Raw genomic sequence first — 27,203 nt, forward strand, 5'->3', positions numbered from 1 at the left:
TGACGTGCTTCATAAACGTAGCGTGGTTTTGGCACGTAAAAGCGCAGAATTATATTTCTTTAATTAGCAAAGGTGGCCCTGCTTCTCACTTTGTTTCTCATGTAGGCTCTTTTGTTCACAATTAAGCTTTGTTATAGAACTGGTACATGATCCACTATGCCAGAGTAGAAAGTAGAAAGCCCTATCAAACGCTAATAGGGCTTTTAGGTTGATGCCGACTGGCCAAGCCTGTGAAAGTGGATCTAATGGAAGCAATAGGCATGCCTCCCATCAACATTATTTTATGTAGTTTGAATGTGCACTCCTTTGAAGGGTTATGGTTGACATGGCAGGCAACCAGAAAGTGGATCAGTCGAAAATATGCCACCCTGCTGTGCGAGAGCTCTCGGGCTTGGACAGAGTACTCCATACAATGGGCGTACGCCATCATGGAAACTGCATCAAGTATTATGAAAAGACACAGATGAAGGCACTTGCATATGTCGTGCTCTCTGCGTGGTGTCTGCTTTTCGCACCGTTAAAATGAATGTATAGTTTAGACGAAGGAACACATACATATGTGTACGAGTGCACAATGTATGCACTACTACTTCTGCGTGTGTGTCTTTTCGTTGGCACTCGGTGGAGTTATCACGAAGTTGCTCCAACTAGCCTTGTTATTTGCTCCAGTAAGTGTGGAACACTGCTGTGCGGCTTTTTTTATCACGCTGTGCATGCTCTGCCTTTGCAACCACTGATGAGTGTCGACTTGTTCTCGCAGCTGAAGGCGTTGGGCTTTCCAGAGTACCTGGTCGTGCAAGCCTACTTCGCCTGCGATAAAAATGAGAACCTGGCTGCCAACTTCCTGCTCTCGCAAAACTACGACGACTGACGCCTCTCGACGCCGTGCCTTAAGCCCTCCTATACCACAGACCTCCGTTCGAAGCCGCGGGTCCCCCACTCGACCCCATCCTCGGTTTTCTGCTCGCCTGACATAAAAATATGAAAACAAATCAAATGAGGAAAACAAAGTGACAACTCGGGTGTTCGTGCGTTCGAGACAGCTTCTTTGCGCCTTTTCGTGTTTCACTTTTTAACGGGGGGTATTTAAAGGATGAGAGCGTAAGGGGACAATAAAATTTAAAAAAAGAAAAGGTAACGAGCAGAAATCTTACAACCACCCACGTGACCGAAGGCGACGGCCTACCTGTTTTGACGTCACCGGCGCTTCGCGTGACGTCATCGGTCGCTGTTTCCGGGCGGTCCACGAGCAGCTGCTGCTTCGACGGTCGGTTTCCTTTTGTTTTGCTTTTTTTTTTTCTTTGGGAGTAAGGGCGTGTGTTTGTGTTGATACATATTTTTTTTTCTGTACAGGATAAGTTTGCATTAAATGAAGTGCAAGAATGGTTGTAATTGAGAGAGAGATAAAAAAAAAATACTGGCAATATGCGGTGGTATTCGCGCAGTGTTTTGCGGTCTGGGCGAATTGCACTGCGGGTTTGCCGAATGCTTGCTGTTCCTGTACGCGGTTTATAGCGTGTTGAAAATAAATGACTCATTCGCAACGACAACGCGTTTTATTACTATGAATATATCACACCCACAAGTCGTAGACAATATACTCTATATTGAGGTGAGTACGCGTCTGCAGATGCATGCCAAAACAATCGCTGCAGCGCATTCACAACTGGACTCGTAATGCCAACGCGCTAACATGCGCGGGCGACATCGCATATTGCATGCGTCATATGCCAAATCTGCAAAGCGCGTCGACTGCGTAAGTGGAAAGTAGCGCAGAGAAACCGCTATATTGCATGCACTACACACAACTTCGTACGCCTGTGCTGACAGCGGTGTAGCAGACGAACAGGCCTACTTGGCGGAGCTGCGCCTTCCCGCGAGATACATGTACGACGTCGACTGTTCGCCACCGCCGGGCATGTTGAGACTGGTCGGCGACGTGCCCTCTGCTTCGAAAGGCTCAGGCACGTTGCTCTGCATGTGTGCGTAGAGGTTCACGTTGCTACCACAGCTGTAGGCGTCCGTGTTCTCCCCGATGTGCTCGGCGGGTACGGAGGCGGCCGCTGCGTCATCGCTGGCACTCGTGTAATTGTGCGTGATGTCTTCGAGGCGAGTCGGGCAGAAGGCGACCTCGCTCGCTTCGTGCTTGCCGAAGCGCTCTTGGCTCTTGGATGTGTCGGTCTCGACGTCGTGCGATCCCGGTGCGGAGGTGCTGGCGCGAAGGCAGCCGCTGCAGTGGCGCGATCGTCCTAGGAGAGCTCGCGGCAACGCCAGCATCTCTGCGAAGTCAGCTGATCGTCTGCTTTCGGACGCTTCCCACGGAGGCTTTTGTGAGAGACTGAAGGCAGGCGAGCCAGTTTTTTCCGATCTAAATAAGTACTGCGCTTCAACTAGCTGCTCAAGCGATGCAGAGAAAGTGCGTCGTCGAGCTCCGCGGATTACCGCGCGCAGCGTATATATGCACGAATCGGGCAGCGCTTGCGACTTGGTTTCGAGCAGCTACGCGTAAACAATAAAAAAACGACCAAGCCGTTCACCTTGACTCGACTTCCTAGAGCGATGACGAAGCCGACGCACGTGAGCAGCATGAACCGCGCGCATCTGCGTGCTACAAACCTCATTTCGCGTTGGATACGGTTGAGTTGGACATCTACAAAATACATATTGAAATGTAGCACTAAATGGAAGCTAAACGCGTTCTTTCACTATATTAATTGCGTCTACGCTGTCGCTTCTACTCTGGAAGTTTTCCATGCTCTCTACTTCTGTGTTTGCACGTAACGTGGCGTCTGTGTTGTGGCATCATCTCTCTACATGGTAAAGGTTCCTAAACTTCCAGTTCCGTTCATCTTTCGGCGTGCTGCAAAAGAGAAAAGAAAAACGTTTTATTTAGCAGACCGCACTACCTCCGTGAACAGTTCTAGTTCTTCTAGCGTCGGTTGTTTGAGAGCGACAGTTAAATGCCTTACGATTTCCAAAAGGAAGAAGATGTTAAAGAATTTCTGGAAAACTTGGGCATTGAGTATCGTTTCGAGTGCTTCAAGGAGAAGAAGCCGGACGGTGAGTGAATGCCGGTGTCCGTTGCTTGGTTCCTTCGAAGGACGTGAAGTCGCTGAAATTTGCCTGGAGTGTGTATCGCAAAACGTGGTGGTAACAGAATTCCGGTCAGGCACGCAGACTCCACATAGGCACATTGTTGGGCGTGCGTGTTACCACGAATTTAGGTAATGCCATCGTGAACGCAATCGCTCACATGCCGGGACGTGCATATTTCGCTAGTGCCTGAAAAAAAAAATATTTTGCGTTTACCGCTACACTCTTCCTTAATTTTTGCACAAAGATCGCATTTTGGAGTCTACGTCGTTTGCTGTAACACTTGCCTGTTTTGAAAAGAAGTACAAAGTTGCTTTCGTTTGCGGAGGTGCAAAAAGCTTCCCGCGACGGCGCAGGCATAAACTCGTGGCGCCGCCTGCCGGCAGCTGCAAAAAGTACCCGTTTAGCGAAGGTCGGATAGATGGATGTTATGAGCGTCCCCTTTGGAACGGGACGGTGGGTTGCGCCACCAAGCCTTTGCTATTATACTGCCTAATGTCCTACCTAGGTTAAAGAAAAAAAAAAGAACAATGAACCCCCACAACCAAATATTTTGATCCCCTATTGTGAACTTTGCTTTTGTAAGTCTCCGTTTTTTGTCGTTTCCCTACTTCCACCAATCTTCCAATCGCCTCTTACCAATCTCTACTGCGCACATGTTTACTTTTCCACTGCTCTCGCTGAATCCAAGGGTTTCAAGAAGGCCAGTGGTGCCTAAATCGACCGCCAGGCAGACGTCTTCACATTCTAATAAAACATGTTCCATCGTTTCCCTAGCTTTACTGCAGCAAGCTCATGCTTCTTCTTCCTTCTTATATCTCGCGTTATAGGTGCGTGTTCTAAGGCATCCCGATCCCGCTTCGAAAAGTAATGAGCTTCCCTTTGAGTTATCATAAATTGTGTCTTTCCTGATTTCGTTTTTTCCTCTTAAGTAGTTACTCATGGCAGGTTTCTTTTCCATTGCGGCCACCTATGAGATTATTTCAGCCTCTCTGACTTTCCGCTTGACGTTCTTTGTTGCTGTGTTGCCCACCATACAGGCCGCATACTTGCTGGTAAGCTTCCTAGTTCTTTTCCTCCACTGTGAATAAATGTTTTTACTATACCGGTACCTCGGCACTCTCCCAGCCCATTTACTTTCTTCCATATTGCTCAGTCGTTCTTCATACTCAATTTTAGTGCGAGCTTCCCTCACTTCAAAACTAGTCCAGCCCATATCACCCTGCACAGCTTCATTTGTAGTCTTCCCATGAGCGCCCAATGCGAGGCGTCCCACTGACCTTAGGTTGCCATCGAGTCCTGATTGGGCCCGTGATTTAAAGCAAACAACCGCATTTCCAACAGTAAGTCCTGGAACCATTACACCTTTCCACATACCCCGGAGCACCTCGTACCTATTGTATCCACATAGCGCTCTTTGCTATGGCTGCATTTCGCTTCCCTTTTACTGTCATTTTTTCCTGTGCTTCTATATATCTGTTGCCTACATTTATCTATATACCAATATATTTATATGCTTTTACCCGAGGTATTTACTGGCCCTGTATTGCCACTCTCTGTTCACTGTTTTCAATGAATATCATAACACCTGATTTTGTAACTCTATATTTCAAACCTAAATTCTCGCTTTCTTGTCCACAGATATTAGCCAGACATTGCAAGTCACTTTGCTTCTTAGCTAGCAGCACAATGTGGTCCGCATCAAATAAACCTGGAAGTTGCTGCTCTACTAATGTACCCGCCTGTTGGTATGAGAGTTTAAACCCAATATTCCTTCCTTCTCGCGCCTTCTCCATCCTCACCATCTACATCATAAACAGCAGTGGGGATAAAGGGCACCCTTGCCTCAGTCCCTTGTTGATATCAACTTTCCCCTCGCTCCTCATCCCTTCCGATCCAACGCAAACGGTATTTTCTAGATAAATCTCCCTCAAAAGCTGTAGACACTCTTCGCCTAAGCCTTCCCCTTCCAGAATATCGCACAAAATTTTGTGGTCTACGTTGTCATATGCTCCTGTAATGTCTAAACAGGTCACATATAACGGTCCGCTTTCTACTCTTCATATTCCAATACACTGAGTAAGAATAAATAAGTTATCATCCAAACGCCTACCTATTCTGATGCCATTCGGCAGATCTTCCAAGATGTCATTATTCTCTGCCCTTGCTTGCAGTTTTGATTGCCTGCATTGCTAAGCTGTGTATTACCGATGTACTAGTCAATGGTCTATACGAGTGAATTCACCCGCCATGCTTGCTCAGTGGCTATGGTGTTGGGCTGCTGAGCACGAGGTCGCGGGATCGAATCCCGGCCACGGCGGCCGCATTTCAATGGAGGCGGAAACACCCGTGTACTTAAATTTAGGTGCACGTTTAAGTCAAAATTTCCGGAGTCCTCCACTACGGCGTGCCTCATAATCAGAAAGTATTTTTGACATGTAAAACCATATTCTTTTTTATACCAGTGAATTCTATCTTTGTCCCTCTTACCGTAATAAATTAAATTCATTCTACTTTGTCGCCAACTGTCTGCATGGTGTTTTATCTTTTAAAGTTTTTTCCACTGCTTTCACCAAAGGTTCTTTACTTTTTAGTCCTAGTTCGTTAATCAGCCTAGGTAACGTCGTCTAGTTCTGTGGCTGTACGCTGAGGAATTCTTTTTCGGCTTTTCTCCAGTTGAAATTTGTCAGCACCAGCTCCTTTTCCATCTGGTTCTCTTTCATGCTCTTTTTTTTTCTTCAAATATAACCTCGTCATTGCCTTGGAAAGATTCGGCTGTTATTTTTCGGATGTAATTTAATGCCTCGTTCCCTACGAGCACATCATAATTAGATTTCTCCGCTCTTTCTACGCATGCGCGAGAAGCAATGGTTGCGAGAGAGAAATGTGGGGACCTTTGGTGCTTAAAATTTCTCTTCGCCTAGGTACTACGGGGAAGAAAGTTGTTAGCTCCGTTCATCCCTAGCCTAGCTGGCAGCACAATCGAGAGAACGCGTGGCCGGCAAGGCGAAGAAGCCGTGTCCAAGGTGTGTTTGTTGCTATTTTGTTGCGACGGTAGGATATTATATTTTTATAGTCGCAGGGGGATACGTTTGCAAGTTAGGTGTCTTCTCGGATGACTTTAGTGGCAAAGCATTACACCGTGCCGATGCATTGTTCATTAGTGTCGTTGAGCAAGGTCAGCATACCGCACACTTCAGGAGATTCGCGGGAACGGAAACAGTTCATGAATTCGACTGCCGTGCCGATGCGAGTTTGTTGCTTTTTTTTTTTTTTTTTTTTTTTTTTGCGGCGGTAGCTAATTAAACTTTGATAGTCGCAGGGGGAACGTTTGGACGTGAGGCGTTTTCTCGGATGACTTTAATGGCAAAGCATTACGTCGTGCCCATGCATTAGTTCTTAATGTAACTGAGCATACAACACACTTGGAGATTCGTGGGAATGGAACATTTTTGTACTCTGTATGTGAAAGTACTAAAACTTGCGTCGCCATGCAATCTGAGCCGTGGATCGTTGTGAGAACTGTAACAGCCTCACTGGCAAAACACTACGCCCTGCGGATGAACACGGAACAAATTTATGCTGAAGAGAAATGGTCGTCATGCATTTTCATAACAGTAGACCCTTGTGAAAGCTGTACAGTAACACTGATATTGGCTACGTGGTGCAGATTCGTAGCGATTCTGAGGTGCTTGTGCGCAAGGGTAATTAATGAAGAAGTTCGTATTACTAATCCCGGCTGTTACGATTTCTAGCTCATACGGGCCTGGTAACCTACGTGCAGTCAGTCAAAAAACACTGTTTATGCAGGTGTCCACGCTCCTGTAAAAAAAATGCAATTCAGTGATGATCGACCCTCTGGAGGTGGATCCACACCTATGTAAGCACAGCCGGCTCATCAGTCACAAAGTAGGAGCTGAAGAACACTTTTTAATGCTCATTATACGACATTGATAGCGATTAATTTGTGGTCAGCCAGTGACAAACGCAGTGCACTAAACAGTGAGACTTCGTCTTAATACGCAATGCTTATGTGGCGAACAGGAGAGCAAAAGGTGAAAACAACGTTTTCATACAAGGCAAGTCATCCTTGTAATGGAAAGTTCTCTTCGGCTCCTACTTTGTGACTGATGAGCCGACTGTGCTTACATAGGTGCGGATCCATCTCCAGAGGGTCATCACTGAATTGCATTTTTTTTTTTACAGGAGCGTGGACGCCTGCATAAATAGTTTTTTGACTGACTGCACATGGGTTACCAGGCTTTTTATCAATTTTAAATCACCCACACAGGCGTACGTCATCCTCTTCATTTAGTAAAGAGGGGTAAACATCGATAAAATGATGCAGCTCAAATAGCTTGAACATGTATGCGCTTTTTATCCGCAGTGACGGACAAGATGGCTCGAGCGTTGCAGAATGTCGTTTGCCTAAAGTCAGCTTTGCCGTAAGGCAACAGTGTCGCGCAATCAAACATGCGCAGTTTATTGCGGCGAAGTATACCAAGAGTGGAAAGCGGCCACTGTCGGAGGATATGGTGTGATATACGTGCGCACCTGCCGTCATGTCTCCTGTCGCAGTACAAGCACGTAGACGCCGAACAAGTGTACTGGCAGCCCTTCAGAGCTATTTCGCACGCGGTTGTAGCGATCTAAGCCCTTGGTTCGCTTTATAGAGCGCCCCGTATATGAGCTAGACATCGCAACAGCCGGGATTAGTAATACGCGCTCCTTCATTAATTACCCTTGCGCACAAGCACCTCAGAATCGCTACGAATCTGCACCACGTAGTCAATATCAGTGTTGCTGTACAGCTTTCACAACGGTCTACTGCTATGAAATTGCATGACGACTATTGTTCTTTAGCATACATTTGTTCCGTATTCATCAGCAGGGCGTAGTGTTTTGCCAGTGTGGCTGTACAGCTCTCACAACGATCTACGGCTCAGATTGCATGGCGACGCAAGTTTTAGTACTTTCACATACAGAGTACAAAATGTTCCATTCCCACGAATCTCCAAGTGTGTTGTATGCTCCGTTACATTAAGAACTAATGCATCGGCGCGGCAGTCGAATTCATAAACTGTTTCCGTTCCCGCGAATCTCCTGAAGTGTGCGGTATGCTGACCTTGCTCAACGACACTAACTAATGAACAATGCATCGCCACGGTGTAATGCTTTGCCACTAAAGTCATCCGAGAAGACACCTAACTTGCAAACGTATCCCCCTGTGACTATAAAAATTTCATATGCTATCATCGCAACAAAATAGCAACAAACTCACCTCGGGCATGGCTTCTTTGCCTTGCCGGCCACGCATTCTGTCTGCCAACTCGATAGGGACAAACGGAGCTAACAACTTTCTTCCCCGTAGTACCTAGGCGAAGAGAAATCTCAAGGACTGAAAGTCCCCGCATTTCTCCCTCGCAAGCACTGCTCCTCGCGCATGCGCACAAAGAGCGGAGAAATTCAATTATGATGTGCTCGTGCTGTTCCTTCCAGTTTCCTTGACGATGGATGGATGGATGGATGGATATTATGAGCGTCCCCTTTGCGCCACTAAGCTCTTGCTACTATACCGCCTAATATCCTACCTAGGTTAAACAATGAAAAAGAAAAGAAACACTACGAACTACCACGCCCAAATTTTCTTATCCCCTATTGCGAACTGTGCTTTTGTACGTCTCCGTCTTTTGTCGTTTCCCTACTTTTCTTCCACCAATCCTCCAATCGCCTCTTACTGATGTCTATTGCGGACCTGTTTGCTTTACCACTGCTCCCTCTGAACCCAAGGGCTTCAAGAAGGCCAGTGGTGCCTAAATCGACCACTGGGTAGACGTCTTCACATTCTAATAAAACATGCTCCGTAGTTTCCCTAGCTTTACCGCAGCAAGCACATGCTTCTTCTTCCTTCTTATATCTCGCTTTATAGGTGCGTATTCTAAGGCATCCCGATCTCGCCTCGAAAAGTAATGAGCTTCCCTTTGAGTTATCATAAATGGTTTCTTTCCTGATTTCGTTTTTTCCTCTTAAGTAGTTACTCATGGCAGGTTTCTTTTCCATTGCCGCCACCCATGAGATTAATTCAGCCTCTCTGACTTTCCGCTTGACGTTCTTTGTTGCTGTGTTGTCCACTCTACAGGCCGCATACTTGCTGGTAAGCTTCCTAGTTTTTTTCCTCCACTGTGAATCAATGTTTTTCCTGTACAGATACCTGAACACTCTCCCAACCCATTCACTTTCTTCCATATTCCTCAGCCGTTCTTCATATTCAATTTTACTGCGAGCTTCCCTCACTTCAAAACTAGTCCAGCCCATGTCACCCTGCACTGCTTCATTTGTAGTCTTCCCGTGAGCGCCCAATGCGAGGGGACCCACTGATCTTTGGTTCCCGTCGAGTGCTGATTGTACCCCTGATTTATAGCAAACAACCGCATTTCCAAAAGTAAGTCCTGGAACCATTACACCTTTCCACGTACCTCAGAGGACCTCGTACCTATTGTATCCCCATAGCCCTCTGTGCTTCATTATGGCTGCATTTCTCTTTCCCTTTACTGTTATGGTTTTTTCCTGTGTTTCCATATATCCATTGCCTTCGTTTATCCATATACCAAGGTATTTATATTCTGTTACCCGAGATATTTCTTGACCCTGTATCTCCACCGTCTGTTCACTGTTTTCATTGAATATCATAACACCTGATTTTCTAACACTAAATTTCAAACCTAAATTGTTGCCTTCCTGTCCGCAGATATTAGCCAGACGTTGCAAATCACTTTGCTTGTTAGCTAGCAACACAATGTCGTCCGCATAAAATAAACCTGGGAGTTGCTGCTCTATTCCTGTGCCCGCCTGTTTGTATGAGAGATTAAACCCGATATTGCTTCCTTCTAGCGCCCTCTCCATCCTCACCATGTACATCATAAACAGCTGCGGGGATAAAAGGCACCCCTGCCTCAGTCCCTTGTTGATATGAACTTTCTCCTCGCTCCTCATCCCTTCCCAGTCAACGCAAACGGTATTTTCTAGATAAATCTCTCTCAAAAGCTGTAGACAATCGTTACCTAAGCTTTCCCCTTCCAGAATATCCCACAAAATGTTACGGTCTACGTTGTCGTAGGCTCCTGTAATGTCTAAAAAGGCCACATACAACGGTCTGCTTTCTGCTTTTGATATTTCAATACACTGAGTAAGAACAAACAAGTTATCATCCAAACGCCTACCTATTCTGAAGCCATTCTGAAGCTCTCCCAAAATGCCATTATTCTCTGCCCATGCTTGAAGCTTTAATTTGATTGCCTGCATTGCTAGCCTGTATATTACCGATGTAATGGTCAACGGTCTATACAAGTGAATTCTGTCTTTCTCCCCCTTACCTTTATAAATTAAATTCATTCTACTTTGTCGCCAACTGTCTGGTATTCGTCTATCTTTTAAAGTTTTTTCCACTGCTTTCACCAGAGCTTCCTTACTTTTCGGTCCTAGTTCATTTATCAGCCTAACGGAAACCTCGTCTAGTCCTGTGGCTGTGCGCTTAGGAATTTTCTCTTCCGCTTTCTTCCAGTTTAAATTTGTCAGCACCAGGTCCTTTTCCACTTGGGTGTCTTTCATGCTCTTTTTTTCATCAAGTACAACCCCGTCATTGCCTTGGAAAGATTCGGCTGTTGCTTTTGGGATGTAATTTATTGCCGCTTCTCCTTCCAGTCTGTTTTCATCTTCGTCTAGGATATGTTGTTGTGTTGTTGTTGACTTCCAGCCTAATAATTTTATGTGGTTCCAAGATATTCTAGGTGCGGCCTTCTTTTTCTCACGTATTTCTGACAACCAACGTTCACTTTCACCTTTTAATTTTGCTTGCACCAGTATTTGAACCATAGACTTTTTCTCCCGGTATATTTCCCATTTACTGGTTACTTCATCCTGTGGCAACTGCGCCTTCTTTGCCTGCCTGTACTCTCGGGATGCTTTCTGCCGTTCGGCGATCGCTTCGCGTATGTCCTTGTTCCACCAGCTTTTCGGTTTCTTTTTTCCTTTCCAACGAACCACGTTGTTCCTCTTTCCGTATTTCTGTCGTTATTACACTTAGAAGCTCACCATATTCCCACTCTTTACTTGGCCATTTGCCAAGTTCTTCCTCAACTCTAGTGACTGTATTTGCTATTTGTTCAGCGTTCAAATTTGGACTGGCCATTTTGCTCTCCTTGCTCTCTTTCCCAACTACATATCCCATTTTCAAGATGATGCGTTTATGGTAACTCCCTATGCTGTTAAACCCTTCCTCATCGATGACCATTTCTCAATTAACGGTCATCAGTAATCAATGGTCGATTGCCGGTTTCCCATTTCCCACGTGATCTGTCCTTCAGACTTAGGCCCTGTATTGACGATCACGATGTTACGTTGCTCACAAAGGTCCAGCATTGACTTCCCGTTATTGTCGGTATAGCCATCTAAATCCTGTATGTGGGCTTTCATGTCACATAATAGGACAATTTCAGCACCACTCCCGAAACCCTTAATATCAGCGCTTATGCATTCCACTAACTGTTTATTCTTCTCTGCGCAATTTTTTCCGGTCCACAAATACGTAACGCCCAGCCAAGTTTCTTTCCCACTCATTGTACCTGATGACCAAAGATGCTCTTGACATTGTGAATTTACTCTTTTCCATTTGGCTCCCTGATGGATGAGCGTTCCGACTCCCCCTCCCTTTCTTTCCGACTTAGTTCTGTTGCACTCTTCCCAAACATAATTCTCAATAACTGGCGGCTCTTCTGAGTCTCTAAGGTGCGTTTCTGTAACCGCATACACCCCTATTTGTTCTCAGTGTAACTGCTCTTCAATCTCTGCCCACTTTTCCTTTCTTCTGCCGCCCTGCATGTTTATGTAGCCTATTGCATGGCGAGCTCTTTTTCTTGTTTTCCTCCTTTTGCTGTTATCGACGGCGATGCTCTTCTGAGGTTCCCCTAGGGGACCTTCTTCATTACTATCTACTCTGACCTCCTGAGCGCCCGCGGGCCCCCTAAAAAAGCAACAGCGCGACCCCCAAGTCGCCAGCCCACTTCTCGTGCTAGCCTGTAATTGAAGTGGATCCCGCCTCGTTTAAAACCACCACAACTTCTCACTTCCCTGTTTACCTCGACAGCCTCGAAGCCTTTGTCTTGGCTCATTTTCCAGATTGCCTCATTAGCAGCCACTACGGCTCTTTGTACGTGACTCTCATGCACAGGCACCTCTGGTACCGTGCACACCACGATCTGCACCTGAGGGAATAGCTCACGCAAGTCGTCCACACCCTTCGGCTAGCACTGGGCTAGTCCTGGCCCTTTCCTGTTTAGGACGTCATTTAGCCCACCTGCTACTATGACGAGGTATCGCACGTGGGCATTTTCCGCGAGCTTTTCTTTTGCTCGCTCCATGACAGAACCCAGTGTGCGCCCTAGAAATGTCCCTACCGCCACTCTTCTGTCGCCTTTCACCCTCTCCACAATTGCTTTTGAGCACCCAGCCAGGTTTGAATCGCCAGCGATAATCACCCTTTCACTCTCTCCTACCTCTCCCTGCTTCCCTTTGTCATTTTCCGCGTGATTCGGACTCGACAAGGGGCATTGTCCCCTGGGCTCCTGCTTTTTCTACGTAGCGGCCTCAAGGTAGGTGCTGCTTTTTCCAGCTAACCCTTCATCACCCTGCCTGCGTTCCACGTATTTCTCTGACCCTCCCGCGCCTGTCGAGTCGGCGGTCTGCGTTTCATTGTCACGCACATTTTCGGTCACAATGGCGGCCCTGTTCAGCTTTTCCTGGGCTGCTTGAAGTCTCTTTTCAACTACCTTCCGTGCCTCACGCTCCCTGTTTAGCTCATTTTTGAGCTCTTGCACCTGTTTGAGAAGCTCTTCTTGTATTGCCATGTATTGCACGGCTTTTTGCAAATAATATAATACTATATCAATGCAGAGCACGTGCCTTTTAGAAGAAGCCGATACGCACAGGATCCAAATCCTCAAAATGCCGCAAAGCAACTCTCACCACTGTTTCAAAAACAATCAATGCCGCGGAGACCGAAGGTATGACACGCTCTCGCACGCGCTCAACCACGCGGCCACGCTCTCACTTTTCTACCAAACACGCACAGTAAAACCACTAATAGCTATTTGTCTTGCCACTTCCAAGCTACTATTTAAAGACTACACTCAACACTCAACAACACAAACACTCAACGTCCCACCCGGCTGCACGTGTTGGAACACGTGGCACGAAAGGGCGCTCTTATCATCCTGCAAAACAAATGCACACGAAGCACACCCGCGCACCCGAAATACGAGACAAAAGAAAGGAAAGAAAAGAAAAATCCCCCAATTACCAGTTAAATGCAAAAAAACAGCAAATAAAAACAGAAGCAAGCTCAAAGCATGCACAAAAACTTATGATTTCGTCGTCGCCACGGAGCCCCGAAAAGCACGTCCATTCGCCACAAAATCCAAACCAGGAGTTTCTGCGACATTTCTGCGACATGACGCCACCTCGCGGCCACGAGAAAAAGTTGAGAAAAGCAGACATTATTTCCGTATTTTAAGTCTCGGCGCCTGCGAACTTGTGAAAAACACGAGGTAGCTTATATTAAGGGTGTAGGATAGCGTGTCTACGTGTCTACGTGTGATAGCGTGTCAGACAACCTTCCTGTCGGCTTTCCAAGCGTGCTGCTAAGCCGCCATCGTGTTTGGACAGGAAAGTAGCCTGCATCGTTTTTGACTTCGACGCTGTCTTTGCGAAGCTGTCTACTTTGACGTCGTCGTAAGAATTTTAACGAGGCTTAAGATGGCCGCTGTCCGCTTAGCCGTCTTCTTTGCCGTCTACGGCGAGTGTTTGAACACAGCCTAAGGTTGTGTTCCAATTGTGGCCAGCATCGGAGACAGTCTACGTAGACAGCTAAGGTGAACCGAGACAACTTCGAGGCCATGTAATGGAACGCGTTTCGAGCCGTCTGGAAGACGGATTGAAATGATCTCGACCGGGTGAGGTGGGTCTTCACCGCAAGAATCAGGAAACGACGACGAAGCCGGCCATCGTAATGATGAAAAAAAAATGAGCGGTTGTAATCACTTCATTGGTACATGATGGGGACTCTTATCCGAGTCTTGAGCGGTCCTGATTAACACAGGGGCAGAACGGCCTTAAATAACCTCTCTTTCTGTCGTTAAATGAATCCACTGGCCAATCACAAACACCGAATCGTTCACCACATCTATCGCCCCTCACTGGTCTCCCACGTGCTGCTCGGGTACGTTGTGCACCGGTGTTCGTCGTTCTCCTCGGATGCGTTGTGTAGCGGTCTTCATTGTGTCACAATAGGGGGCAGCCACCTGCCGTCAATGTTTTGCCCCGGTAGTGCTCGATGGCATCGATAAGTGACCACGTCGTGACGGTCGGGAGGGCGACTTTGCTGTCTTGAAGCGAAGTGAATGAATGATGAGGCGAGAACATCAACCTTGAGCTGCATGTCGCTGGTGGGGCATCCCCCGCCACCATATGTGGTAGTCGATGGCTTTTTGGAAAACTTGGGGATCACTTGGCAGATCGATCATAACAGTCTGTCCGCCGCCACAGGAGGTCTCGAAGGGGTTGCAGTATCGAAGCACCTCGAAGAGACCTGTAGACCTCATGCTTCTGCTTCGTTTCGCCGATAGTTCCAAGGCCTGCCAGGGGACACCTTGAAATAAACTACACCAAGCCCAAGGCACAACAGAGAGCACACAACTAACCACAAGAACTGCCAAGTTCATACGTTCTTCACTTAAAACCCTATCAGAATCGTACCTGCAGTCCGTTCGAGATTCCTGAAAACTAACAACGGAGAAAACCAGACTTCAGTGCGTATTTCAACCAGCCTAATGCCTAACGTTCTTGTGTTCAGAGACCTCACCCAACATTACAGACTCGAAAGACGCACATTCCCGCCACCGCACGATAAATTAAACAGGAACGAGGCCGTAACTTTACGCTTGCTCCAGACACACACCTACCCTAGCCCCGCCATCTTACACCACTGCTATCCGCGTTTATATCCAACAGGCGCGTGTAAAACATGCGGACAGAGAGCAACGCTGCGACACATGCTCTGGGAGTGTGCCGGCAACAACGGTAATCAAACCAGCTCCGTTCGCGACGCGTCCATAATCACGGCCGTTGCCAGAGTAGGAGAAGGCTCGAGCTCGCTTCTTCCCGACGCCGCCCCGGATGCGGGAGCCGCCGTGGACCTTCTCCGTAGGCGTCGCCGCCTCTGGGAGGCGGCTATCAGAAGTTCAGAGCTGGCAGACCAGCTCTGGGCCGTCCGGCAAGTCGAAGATGACGCTCGAGTCCAAGGACTTCGAGCCGTCACCTGAGGCCACCACAGCAAGAACTGCCGGACTATTCTTTAATAATGTTTCTTCTTCTTCCGAGAAAGCCACGGTTATTGAGAGACTGAGAACGCATTGAAATGAAAACTAATAAGCTCGTGATAACTAACAAATAAAAAAAAATGCTTTGCGCTCTATTTACAAACAAGAAACCTATGGATGCGCCTAATTCGACAATTATTACCTCTTAGTGCGCACTCGATTGAATCGCTGTCTGAAGGCCTTTGGGCCTCGCCGAAAGTAACAAAGGGCGCCAGACTTACGCTGCCGTCCGTCGTTGCCTGCCACTTTGTGTGCCCGCGGCTTGCTTTTTCGTCCCTCAAAAGGAGGCCGTAAACGCGGGAAGAATTTCCAGCCTTCTTTTTCCGTCACTCTCGTGGCGCATTCCACTGCAGTGACAGTCCGACTGCCCCTGGTCGTACACGTATATTTCAGCCCGGTTGAACCTTACAACCGCACCCCTACTTGCAGGGACGTGTTCTGACTGGTTGTTAGGTGACGCCTCCGTTTACTCACCCGCCACAACAAGCCCTTTGAAGTTCTGCGTGATGGCCTGTTCTCTTGTTTACGGGCTGCGGTGTGGGGACTCTCTATTCTTTGCTGAGTCGAATACTTGGCTCACTTGATCTAGCGCTGTTGAACCAATTTTTGCCATGCCAGGCGGTCGCCTAATGCTCCTCTGAAGTTTCCGAACGTCGCGTTCCTGCCCTGCTGGAACGCCCCGGCATTCTCCTCTCCTTTCGACGATTCCGGAAAGGTGACCGCCCTGACATCCCCCCCCCCCTTTTTTTTTTTGACGATTCCGGAAGGTCGTGCAAGTGCGGAGGTACGAGGGAGTTTTTCAGCGCCTCCTTGAACATTTTGTGGCTGTTTAAACTGGACGCACCTGTTTTCTCGGTCTCCGCAAGGAACGTCCTTCGTGATCGTCCTTGTTCCTACCTTCGCGACGTAATTGCTGTCTTCTTCCGTCGCGATTCCTTTTTTAACATCTTTCAGTAGGTCTAAAGAGCTTTCCGAATATGTTGTACCAAATTAGTCTCTAATTCCTCTGCTAGCCCTTGCTGCGGTATTCTCACTGACCCCGATGCCTCCTCGCTAGCGCCTTTTTCACTAATTTCACTAGCTATGTGCTGTGCTCCCTGAGCGTCTCTGTCACGAGGCATATTTTTTGGCTTCGTTGCCGTGATTTATTTCCTCCGCGATCTCTCGAGCCTTGGAACGCGGGAGAACTTGGACCATGTGGTCGCCAAAACTCAGGAACCTTTATCTTCAGCAGCATTTCTGAGTTACTTGAAAATAAGTAGGGATATAGTTTCGACAGATTTGGCGATGCTGCTGCTTCGGTCAGCAATATACCAAACGGCCCTTCAGTCTTCACGCTGGCTATGGGTAAGCAAACGCTATTCTTCTCGACTACCTGCCAGATGTACGCATATTCCCCGGTGAAATCCTCAGGTTTCACAAACGCTGGGTGGACAATGTCCATTGTCGCAGCTGAGTCCCTAAGTACTTTACACGGCATTTCTTCACTACGAGGTCTCGAAGGTAGGGTTCTAAGAGGGCCAAGTTGTCATCAGCGCCTTTCACGAAAGAAAAACAACACAATTCCAGGCTTCCGACAGCCGATCGCAATGTCTCCAGGCTCCTGGCAACGGAAACAGCCGGTCAGTTTTCTAGCATCAAACGCTTTTTCTGTTTTTCTTTCGTCTTTTACTGCGGTTTTATTCTCTCCTGAATTATCGGGCTGCACGTCTTTTGTCCCTCCTCCAGCTTTTTCGTGGTGAATGACGCACCTGTTTTCCTCTTTGCTGAAATTAGTGAATGGCCTGACACGCGTTTTCTCGGTTTCGCGACGTGCAGCGAATTCATCTGCTAGCACTGCAGTACGCTCCAGGTCCTTTTCGCCCGACCTATCTTCAATCCAGAGGCGCATCTCTTCGCTCAAAAACCCATGGAACTATACTCCATGCAGATTAACTCAACAACCTTGTCGTGACAAACGAACGCATCTTCCGCTTTTAGCCACTCAATTAAATTGACTTTCAGCCTGTAAGTGAAATCTTGAAAAGACCCGCCCGGCGTTCTAGCTGTCTCTCGGAAACGACGACGGAAAGCCTCCGCTGAGAGCCGATAGTTCCTCAGCAACGCAGCTTTTACTTTCCGATTGTCATCTGCGTAGTCTCTCGTTAGCCTTGCAATTATCTCGGTTGCTTCGCAAGAAAGAGCGGTCAGGCGTTGTGGCGAACTCCCTAGTGTCAACCAGTTTTTCTCGCAGATTCGTTCAAAAGTAACGAGAAACAATCCCATGTCATTGTTTACCTTGTACGACGGCATGAGATCCCTTATTTTTACTCCTACTTCACCTGAACGTCTTTCATTTATTGAGATGTTATTTGTCGATTGCACGGCCAGATCCCGCTGCACGTCTAGTTCTTTTAGCTTTATTTCGTGAGCTCTCTGTTCCTCTCATTCCATTCTTTTTGCGTCTTGATCAGCTCTCTGCTGCTCTCGTTTCTCTTTCTACAGCTTCCCTTTGATCAGCTTTTTGCTTTTCCTCTGCAGATTTTTGTCTTTCTTCTGCAGCGTTCTGTTCGGCTTTCTCAGCTCGTTTTTCTGTCTCTTCCCATGCTTCTGAAATTTTGTCCTCAAGAGCCCCGCACTTCTCAAGCGCCTCAATAAGCTGCGGCTTTCTCTGACTTTTCCCGACCTCAATTCCCAGCTCTCGACATAGTAATAACATCTGTGGCTTTTTTCTGTTTGCCTAAATCCATGGTACATGCCGAACGAGGACTTTCTTACTCTGCTGTGACGTGAGGAAGCTTTCAACAGGAGCTTGCACGCACAGAAACTAATTTGCAGTTTCAGGAAACACACTAGCTAAAATTTTGCAAATTCCCAAAGAAAGTCAAGCGCTCACCATTCTGCTGAAGCCAGGACGAAGGGTGGAGTGTACCATCGCTGCCACTAGTTGATATGATCTCGACCGGGTGAGGTGCATGGGTCTTCACCGCAAGAATTAGGACACGACGACGAAGCTGGGCATCGTGATGATGAAAAAAATAAATTAAAACGATTGTATTCACTTCATTGGTACATGGTGGTGACTCTTACCCGAGTGTCGAGCGGTCCTGATTAACACGGGGGCCAGGACGGCCTTAAAAAAAACGGAAAACACTTTGTCGAGACTACAGTGGGAAACGGCGAAAGCCTGACACAATTGCCAATGGCGATTTGTTGTGTCGGAAACACCACGGAGGCACACAACTCGTACACTGTTATGTGAATGCTTATTTGTTTATTAAATGCCTGCAACGTCGTTTACGCCTATGTCTATCTTTTCGATGTCTTCTGAGTCCATCATTTCAAAGCTGTCATCTGGGAGGATGTCGGCTTGCAAATCATGGCCGGTGAACTCCTTGTGCTTTAGTGGGTCCACATCCAGGATAGCTGCTTTATGGTCACTGAAGTGCAGATATATGTACTCAAGGTTGGTCACACTACTGCAAGTGCTGAAGACGAGGTCTAGACCCCGTTGGCCCGTCGCGTCCCTGGACACCGTTGGCCCGTCGCGTCCCAGGAGTCGCTTCAAACGCATTGCCTCTCTTGTGTTGGCCCATCGCGTCCCTGGACTTTGTGGTGTCGGACGCGCCTCGCCGCCCTGATGCATGCCACGTATACGCTCAGCCTCCCTTGAGTGCCGCTTGCGTTCAGCGGCTGCCGCACTTCGCGTGTTCGGAGACACTGGTTTGGCGAGACGAGGCATCCTTCCCACACGATACCGCAAAGTAAACTGCTTCCACCGCCGCCGCCACACCACACCCAAGCAGACGGTCGCCACGCGCGCCTCGCGACAGTGACGTCAGGCCACACAGCGCCCAATCGGGAGGCGCACACCTGCGCCTATAGCGACATTGACGTCCCGACACAGATGAGACCAATCAGGAGGCCGGAAAGCTGTGACAGTTTCTGCTAACGGCAGATAACCTTGACAATGAGCCATTAAAGGCTTCCGCCTTAATAACTCCTCTTTCCCTCGTTGAGGGAATCCACTGGCCAATCACAAACGCCGAGTCGTTCACCGCCTCTATCGCCCCTCACTGGTCTTCCACGTGCGGCTCGGGTATGTTGTGCACCGGTCTCCATCGTGCTCCTCGGATACGTTGTGCTGCGTTCTTCATCGTGCTCCTCGGATACGTTGCACACCTGTCTTCATTGTGTCACAACAGGGGGTACCCACCTGCCGTCAATGCTATATTTCAGTTGGTAGTCAGTGCGCCGTCTTGTGTCATCTTGTTTTTGTCTTTCAATAGGTGAAGCGCGAACAGAAGAAGAAATATCGACAGGACAAGGCGCTCTATTTCTTCTTGTGTGCCGTCACGATTGGCGCTTCACCTATTGAAAGCTATGCACCAACTAGCCCCACAACGTGTTTTATTGTTTTTGTCCCGTTTCTCGCGTTGCTTCCTTCCAACAAGAATTGGTAGGCTCCCAGAGCCACGCCTCGTGGGGGCGCTCGCGGAATTCTTCAAGGAAGTCGAAAAGTTTGGCTTGGTCGAACTGATTCCCGGATTCCGATGTACGTTTCTGTGACGTCAGGTAGAACTTTTAACCACGCGGCGTCGGAAGAGCACGAAACACGTTTAAAGTCCATACGCATTTTAAATGGTTTTCGACCAGCATCGATGTCGCCAAAGCTCACCAGCAGGATTGCAGAGTTCCAGTTGCGTCCTCAGCAGTCTTCTGTGACCGGCAGTCTAGACGCTCCAGAGCCAGCCTAGTAGAATTGTCAGGCTGTTAATATCCACGTGGCCTCTAATCTTGGAGTTCGTCTGAACGGCATGATACCAAGGCGCACGTGGCCGCACGGTTTCCGCGGTGCCTATGGCACCACGAGTACTGGTATTTTAAATATGTAGCTGATTTTACGGCGCGTTCGATAACCATCCGTCATCTTAGTTGTCTGTTTCAGGCAATCTGCGTTGATTACTGTATGTACAATGTTTCCTAATAAATATTAATATTTATTATATGTTTAGGTGATGCTTTTAACTCCAGGGGTCATATGGCATATTTTATCATCTGCTACGAAAAAACCAGTATAACTCCTCCAGTCTAGCATATTTTTCTGCTCCGAAAGTACCTAGGCTGCTCCAAAGTGGCATTTAATTATTGTGCTCCGAAATCTTCTCCAAAAGATCAAATGTCGTTTCTCTCTTAAAGTGGGTTGGGTTCATCGTCATATCGATGCGGCTGGGTAGATCATTGCAGTCCTTGGCTGTAGGTTGAAAAAAGGAGTGCTGAAAAGCTTTCATATGGATAAGCTGGGGATCAACACCATTTGAGCGCCTGCGGCGAGAGTTGCGATGAGCTGATCGGATGAAGTTCTTACCCGCTACGGGAGGATAAAAGAATTTATGACACAGGCAGAGCCGTACTATCTTACGGCAAGAGGCTAAGTGTGAAATACTTAAGTGATTTTGCAATGATATTTGCTGGCGTTACAGCTATAATTACAAAAGAGGAGTATATAGTAGTCGCCCGATTTCGGACTGAATCAAGTCTGCTGGATAGGTTAGCCTAGTGGGGATATATCCGAGTAGTTCCTAGCGTGCTTCAACTCTGTAGCGATGCGTAGCCCTCTAAATATTGGAGCCAGCCACAGCCGAACTAGCTGCTCCCAGAGCAATTGTACTAGCCACGTGATCGAGCTTCCTTTGGGTCAAGTTCGCACTCTCTTAGCTCGAAGGTGATAGCGCTTCGGAGCGCTCTGAGCTGGAGCACGGCACAACGAGGTGAATATGTTCTGAGCGCTCCATTTCGACCAGCCGAATGTAAACCGTACCGAGAGAACGTTCGGAACTGATCAGTTGAGTGTACCAGTAGGTTCAAGTTGGCTCAGGAATTTAAGCCAGTCTCCGTGGCCGCCACCAGATTTTTGAGGTCAGGCTTCGGAAGCTTCGTTCGTGCGCGGTGGATAGAGCGCTTCCGAAAGAGATCCTTGGTGTTTCACACACGACAGTTCTGAAGAAGGGTAGTACAGCCCATCTAAATGCTTCTTTTTCTTTGATATTTAAACCCATTCAGTACATCGCACACTACCAGGAAAGTACCAATGATTTCATTGAAACTAGGCTGCCCTGAAACAGCCTATAGATTTAGCGCATCTAAAGGCCAAGATATATAGGGTGAACAGAAGTTTGCGCACTCTCCAGAAATTAGTAGTAGGCAAGCAAAATGGCCCAAATCGAAGGAGTTCCTGAGCGTTCTGTCCGAACAATTGTGAATTCGAAGCTGCACAGTTGCAAGGCTCAGTAAGCTCATAGACTCACAGAGCACATGAAAGAGACCTGATGCAAGGACCTGCTCGAACGCTTCGGCCGCACGGCACGCCAACGAAGCATTCTCTTCACAGACGAGGCAGTGTTCACTATCAAGCAGTGTTTAAACCACCACATGATAGGGTATTGAGAAGAAGTCTCAGAAAAAGTCCGCGTGAGCGGAAGGATTGCCTAAAGAGTTTTTCACCCTCAATCCGTGATCGAACTTGGAGCAATCACTTGTAATTGAATGATTCCGCGGGCGTTGGAAGACGGAGCCTAAGTGAAGAGCGCAAATTATCTGGTAGACGTCCCGAAAAAGGAGCTCCTGCCTTCGACTGAATCACGCTTTGTAAATCGTAAGTGAACGTATCAGCAGGATTCCGCTCAGGCTCACAAAAACTTACTTGCTTTCATTTACACTTCATAACGTCCGCCCAACAGCCTGGATCTAAACCCGCTTGACTATTTAGTCTGGTCCGCGTTAAAAAGGACAGTCTGCTCTACTTCTTACCGCGATTTTGTTGCTCTTTGTCAGGCATTAGAAAAATCATGCAGTGAATAAAGGACGTAGACTACATCCGTGCCGCCATCGATGCATTTCCTTAGCAGCTCGAGGCTTGTATTCGCGCGAAATGTGGACCTTTTCGAAAAGTACATTTGGGTTTGTGTATATTGAGCAACATTTTAGTTAACAGTGGTTTTCATACAGTGCATCGTCATACTTATGGTTAATGATTTCCGCGCAAAAGCTTTTGCCTCTCCCTTTATTTGCGAATCGCATCGCGCAAGCGTCACGGGCACATCTGTTAACTGTCTGATTCTCGCCTAATAGGTGCCACTTCTCGCCTCGCACTCGTTAGTGTTTTATAGCGCACCAGCCAAGCGTGACTGTATAGTCCGCCAAGACTCATCCTTACAGGCATCGAACTGTGCACTTTCGTGTGGGGCATCTCTATTATATTTTTTTTTTTGTTTGCACTAAGCGCATGCTCCCGAGCCCGATCTAGGGAGTCTCGACGTCTTCCTCGCCAAGTGAGGCACTCTACGTTCACGTAGCGTACGCTTTGTCCAGCATAACTTTCGCCTCATGTCAAGGGTACTTCGTAAGCAACGCCAGTTGAACGCAGCTCGCACACTGCCTGACGTTCTTCTAGCAGCCTTTATGGGCCTGCCATCGTCGCCCGATATTCGATGGCTTAACTGATCTGTCGAGCTACATGCTGTGGAGCACGGACCTCGCTACTTCGGTCTGCTCATGGCTGTCGTTGCTGACGCAGGTTGTCATCGCCTGGGCGACTACCTAGAGGCGATCAAGAAAGACTTCGTGCGTGCCTGCAACGTCTACAAGAACAACTGCGACGACAACAACCATGGCAAGAGCTGCTTAAAGTACGCCAACTACAGGCTCGTTGGCAGAGGTAAGTGCGCCCTCTGCACCGCGTATGAGGAGAATGGAAGAAAAGGAAACGCGATGACGATTTCTAGTGGCGTCCCCGTTAAGACGGTGCGGCGAGTTGCACATATGCATAGCCTGTGCCGCATTCCAGCATTTTGCTTATGCCTGTGTTGTTTGTCGTCATCGAAACATCTATCTCTAATTTGCAAAGTTATCTATATGCTTAGAAGGGCTCAGCTTCATGCGCATTTTTTTCAAATACTCTAAATGTATTCTAAAAGATTATCTCAACTGCTCGCCAGTTAATGCTTCTATTCGCTTTGAAACCCGGCGCTTCAGGAAGGTAGGCGTTACTTACGGGTCTCGCTGAGTGAATACGTTCGCTTTCCATTAGGATGTGCTGAGTGGTCGCTGGACTTTGGAGCAGACACATGCGTCACTCTAATGCGAATGTTTGCTTACTCTATGCGGTTGCCTTTTAGGCCGCCACAGCGGATTTCATATTTCGTAGAGGCACTACGAGTCGCCATCGAGCCGCCATCGCCGGCTCACCCTCGCTCGCTTTCACATACGGCGCACGGCGACTGTGTTATCGCCCTTGGACTTTACACGAAACACCACAGCGATGCCAACGGGCACGACGACTGCGGAAATTCGCCTGGAGTCTCCGTGTAATTTCTGTCGCAATAACAGCCCTGTAATATTGGAAACAGCGCGAGAAAAAAAAAAAGTGGCGACAGACCATGCGGTAAACTGAAACGAACGCGAAACTGGGCGCTATTTCGCAACGTTAGAAGCCCTATAGAAGTCGCCTTTCCCTCTTGCTAGCTTAGGATGCACCGTTCGTCTATTCTGTTCTCCTAGTGAATTTACAGTGATGATGATTATTTATTGGCATCCCCTTTGAAACAGGATTGGTGACAAATTGTCTCCTTGCTCGCTCGATTTTCTCAGGTAGGCTGTGCATGTTTTACGATCTAGTATATTTGTATACATCTCCTTAATCTTGTTATTTTTTCTTCCTCAAAACGTACCTATCGTGTAGCACTGCCTATGCTTGTAGCGGATCCGGTTATATCTATCTCATTCTTGGTTTTTCTTCTACCAATACTCTAACAGTATAATGCTTATCCCGACTGCTGACCGGTTGATGTTTCTGTCCCTTTAAACCCAAACGCATCTCGAGGGTGCACATTACCTACGGGTCTGACTGGGTGAATCCCTCGGCTCTTATATGCACGATACTCAAAAACACTCGGCGCAGGGACGGTAAGTCGGCGGATCGGTACCGTGAGCATGTGCAGCGCATAGCGCATTGCAGAGTACGCACCCTCTGCGCCGGGAGGCTGTGCCGTTATGTAGTGCTCTCTGCGAACAAGGAACAAAGGTGAGCATCCCATGGCAACGGTTGCCGTGACAACAGTGGCAACATTGATGATAGCCCAAAAGGCCTCGATAGGTGCGATCCCCACTAAATTTTTGTTGATTTGGGCTTCTGCTAGCTGGCCTCCAACTTTGAGCGAGTTAAGCACGACGTAAGTGGTTATAATTCCGAATTACTGGCTAGAAGTAGCTGCCGAAAACGTTGGGAGACAGAAAAAGAGCGATGTGGATCACAGAAAAATTATGCACATCCCATGCGCTGTGGGAATCGATGTAAGCGAAGCTTTCCGTGCTGAATGCTTTGATTGACAAATAATTAGCGCTGGTGTCGACGGCGAAAGCTTAATTTCTTCGACGTTTAGGCTAACACGAGAGTGGCGAGTTGATGGTAAACGGTAAACGTTACCTTGCGTGCACCACTGCTGCCTGCTTGAGGCGTTGTTGTGCGCCATATTTATAACTTCTGATAGGGTTGAGCGTTGTCATTTCCTCACATGGCACATTGCACTATGGCAGAAGTATTAAACTTGAATTGGATTATGGGGCCATACGTTCCAAAACCACACTCGGATTATGAGGCAAGCGGTAGTGGCGGACTGCGGAATAATTTTGACACCGTGATGTGCTTTAACGTGTCCCAAAATCTAAGTACACGTGCGTTTTCTATTTCGCCCCCGTCGAAATGCGGCTACCGTAATTGGGATCAAATCCACGACCTCTCGCAATGTCATAGCCGCAGAGCTAACGCGGCGGCCACAGAAGTGTTGATTTGACGGTCGACCGCTTCCGTAGTGTCTCCTCTACCTTGCGGTATGCTTCAATTAATGTGGCTCTGCTTCTGCACGCCCTGCGTAAGTTGCCCGCTTGACGTATTTGCATGGCGTTTATTTTCCAGAAATAGCAGCAACCTACTGTACCGTATCTTGAACTTAAGCTTGTCCAGCTGTTTCCCCGCAACCGCTGTCGTATAGTAGTGGGGTTTCCTTGCCTTCTCACGTCACCTCCTCCCTCTCTTATATTGGAACTGCCTCTTCTCCCTCTCCTTCTTCTCCTCTCTACTGTTCTATCTGCGTCCCCTCTGCCCTCGCACGTTAGTAGAACGGGAAGTGCTGCACTTTCTGCAACGCTTCTGAGACCAGTCACGGATAATTACAGCTGTCAAGCAGCTAATGTGGCGACGACGAGGGAGCTCCAGAGGGCATTGTGCACATTCCACGTGGTGGGGTAAAAACAAGTTTCTCCCGTCGCCTTTTCTCTCTTAAGCCGAGACCACACGTACGCTTGCGGACGCGCGCTAGCTCGCGTCCGCGCGCCTAGCGCCTGCCGCGCCTCGCGAGTAATGGTGGTTTGCATCCACAAAGACGCGCGACAACGCGCGCTCACTGGGCTCACTCACAGACGCCTCGGCAGGCGCCGCTTCGTACTTTGTTACTTACAGCGTTTCAAGATGCTTCGATATTTATAAACGTAATTGTTATATTTTTATAGCTGTTAGATCAGTGCAAAAAGGAAGGAAGAACCACATTCTTGCACGATATAAATCTGCTTCACTGAGAGTTGAACGCTCCGCGCCGTAGCTGCGTAGCCAGGCGCGTCGACGCGAGGCAACCCAAGCGCGTCATGAGCGCGCGATAACAGAGAGGAACTGTTCCCCGAGATCACGCCGCGTTTCGACGCGTACGAGCCATGCCGCACCGTGTGCGCATGCGTGGGCGCGTGAACGCGAGCTTGCGCGCGTCCGCAAGCGTACGTGTGGTCTGGGCTTTACTTGCGCTGTCATCTATACACCGTTTTTTCATGGGCGCCACCATGGATGGATGGATGTTATGAGCGTCCCCTTTGCGCCATTAAGCTCTTGCTATTATACAGCCTAATGTCCTACCTAGGTTAAACAATAAAAAAGAAAGAAAAAAACACTATGAACTTCCACAACCAAATTTTCTGATCCCCTTATTCGAACTATGCTTTTGTACGTCTCCGTTTTTGCTCGTTTCCCTACTTTTCTTGCACCAATCTTCCTATCGCCTCTTACTAATCTCTGTTGGGGACATGTTTACGTTTCCACTGCTCTAGCTGAACCCAAGGGCTTCAACGATTCCAGTGGCGCCTAAACCGACCGCTCTGCAGATATCTTCACATTATAATAAAATATGATCCATCGTATCCATAGTTTCACCGCAGCAAGCACATGCTTCTTCTTGCTTCTTATATCTCGCTTTATAGGTGCGTGTTCTAAGGCATCCCGATCTCGCTTCGAAAAGAAATGCACTTCTCTTTGAGTTATCATAAATTGCTTCATTCCTGATTTCGTTTTTTCCTCTTAAGTAGTTACTCATATGGCAGGTTCCTTTTCCATTGCCGCCACCCATGAGATAATTTCAGCCTCTCTGACTTCCCGCTTCACGTTATTTGTTGCTGTGTTATCCACCCTACAAGCCTCATACTTGCTGGTAAGCTTTCTTGTTCTTTTCCTCCACTGTGAATCAATGTTTTTCTGTACAGATACTTCAGCACTCTCCCAGCCCATTTACTTTTTTCCATATTCCTCAGTGGTTCTTCATACTCAATTTTACTGCGAGCTTCCCTCACTTCAAAACTAGTTCAGCCCATATCACCTTGCAC

The 27,203-nt window shown here is 47.8% G+C and overlaps 2 protein-coding genes across 2 annotated transcripts in view; both read left to right on the forward strand.

The window, feature by feature from the left end:
* LOC126517595 (UV excision repair protein RAD23 homolog A-like) overlaps window positions 1-1,550 on the forward strand; it is an 89,908-nt gene extending 88,358 nt beyond the window's left edge. Inside the window, exon 9 of the mRNA XM_050167364.3 lies at window positions 761-1,550. Within this exon, the coding sequence (XP_050023321.1) occupies window positions 761-871 (111 nt within the window). The 3' untranslated portion in view covers window positions 872-1,550. The remainder of the gene's footprint in view (window positions 1-760) is intronic.
* A 728-nt stretch (window positions 1,551-2,278) lies between these two features.
* Window positions 2,279-27,203, forward strand: part of Coa7 (Cytochrome c oxidase assembly factor 7) — a 37,525-nt gene continuing 12,600 nt past the window's right edge. Inside the window, exons 1-2 of the mRNA XM_050167368.3 lie at window positions 2,279-3,060; window positions 23,080-23,220. Of these exons, the coding sequence (XP_050023325.1) occupies window positions 2,961-3,060; window positions 23,080-23,220 (241 nt within the window). The 5' untranslated portion in view covers window positions 2,279-2,960. The remainder of the gene's footprint in view (window positions 3,061-23,079; window positions 23,221-27,203) is intronic.

Source organism: Dermacentor andersoni, chromosome 11 (genome assembly GCF_023375885.2).
Source record: "Dermacentor andersoni chromosome 11, qqDerAnde1_hic_scaffold, whole genome shotgun sequence".
In the NCBI taxonomy this organism is placed as follows: domain Eukaryota; kingdom Metazoa; phylum Arthropoda; class Arachnida; order Ixodida; family Ixodidae; genus Dermacentor; species Dermacentor andersoni.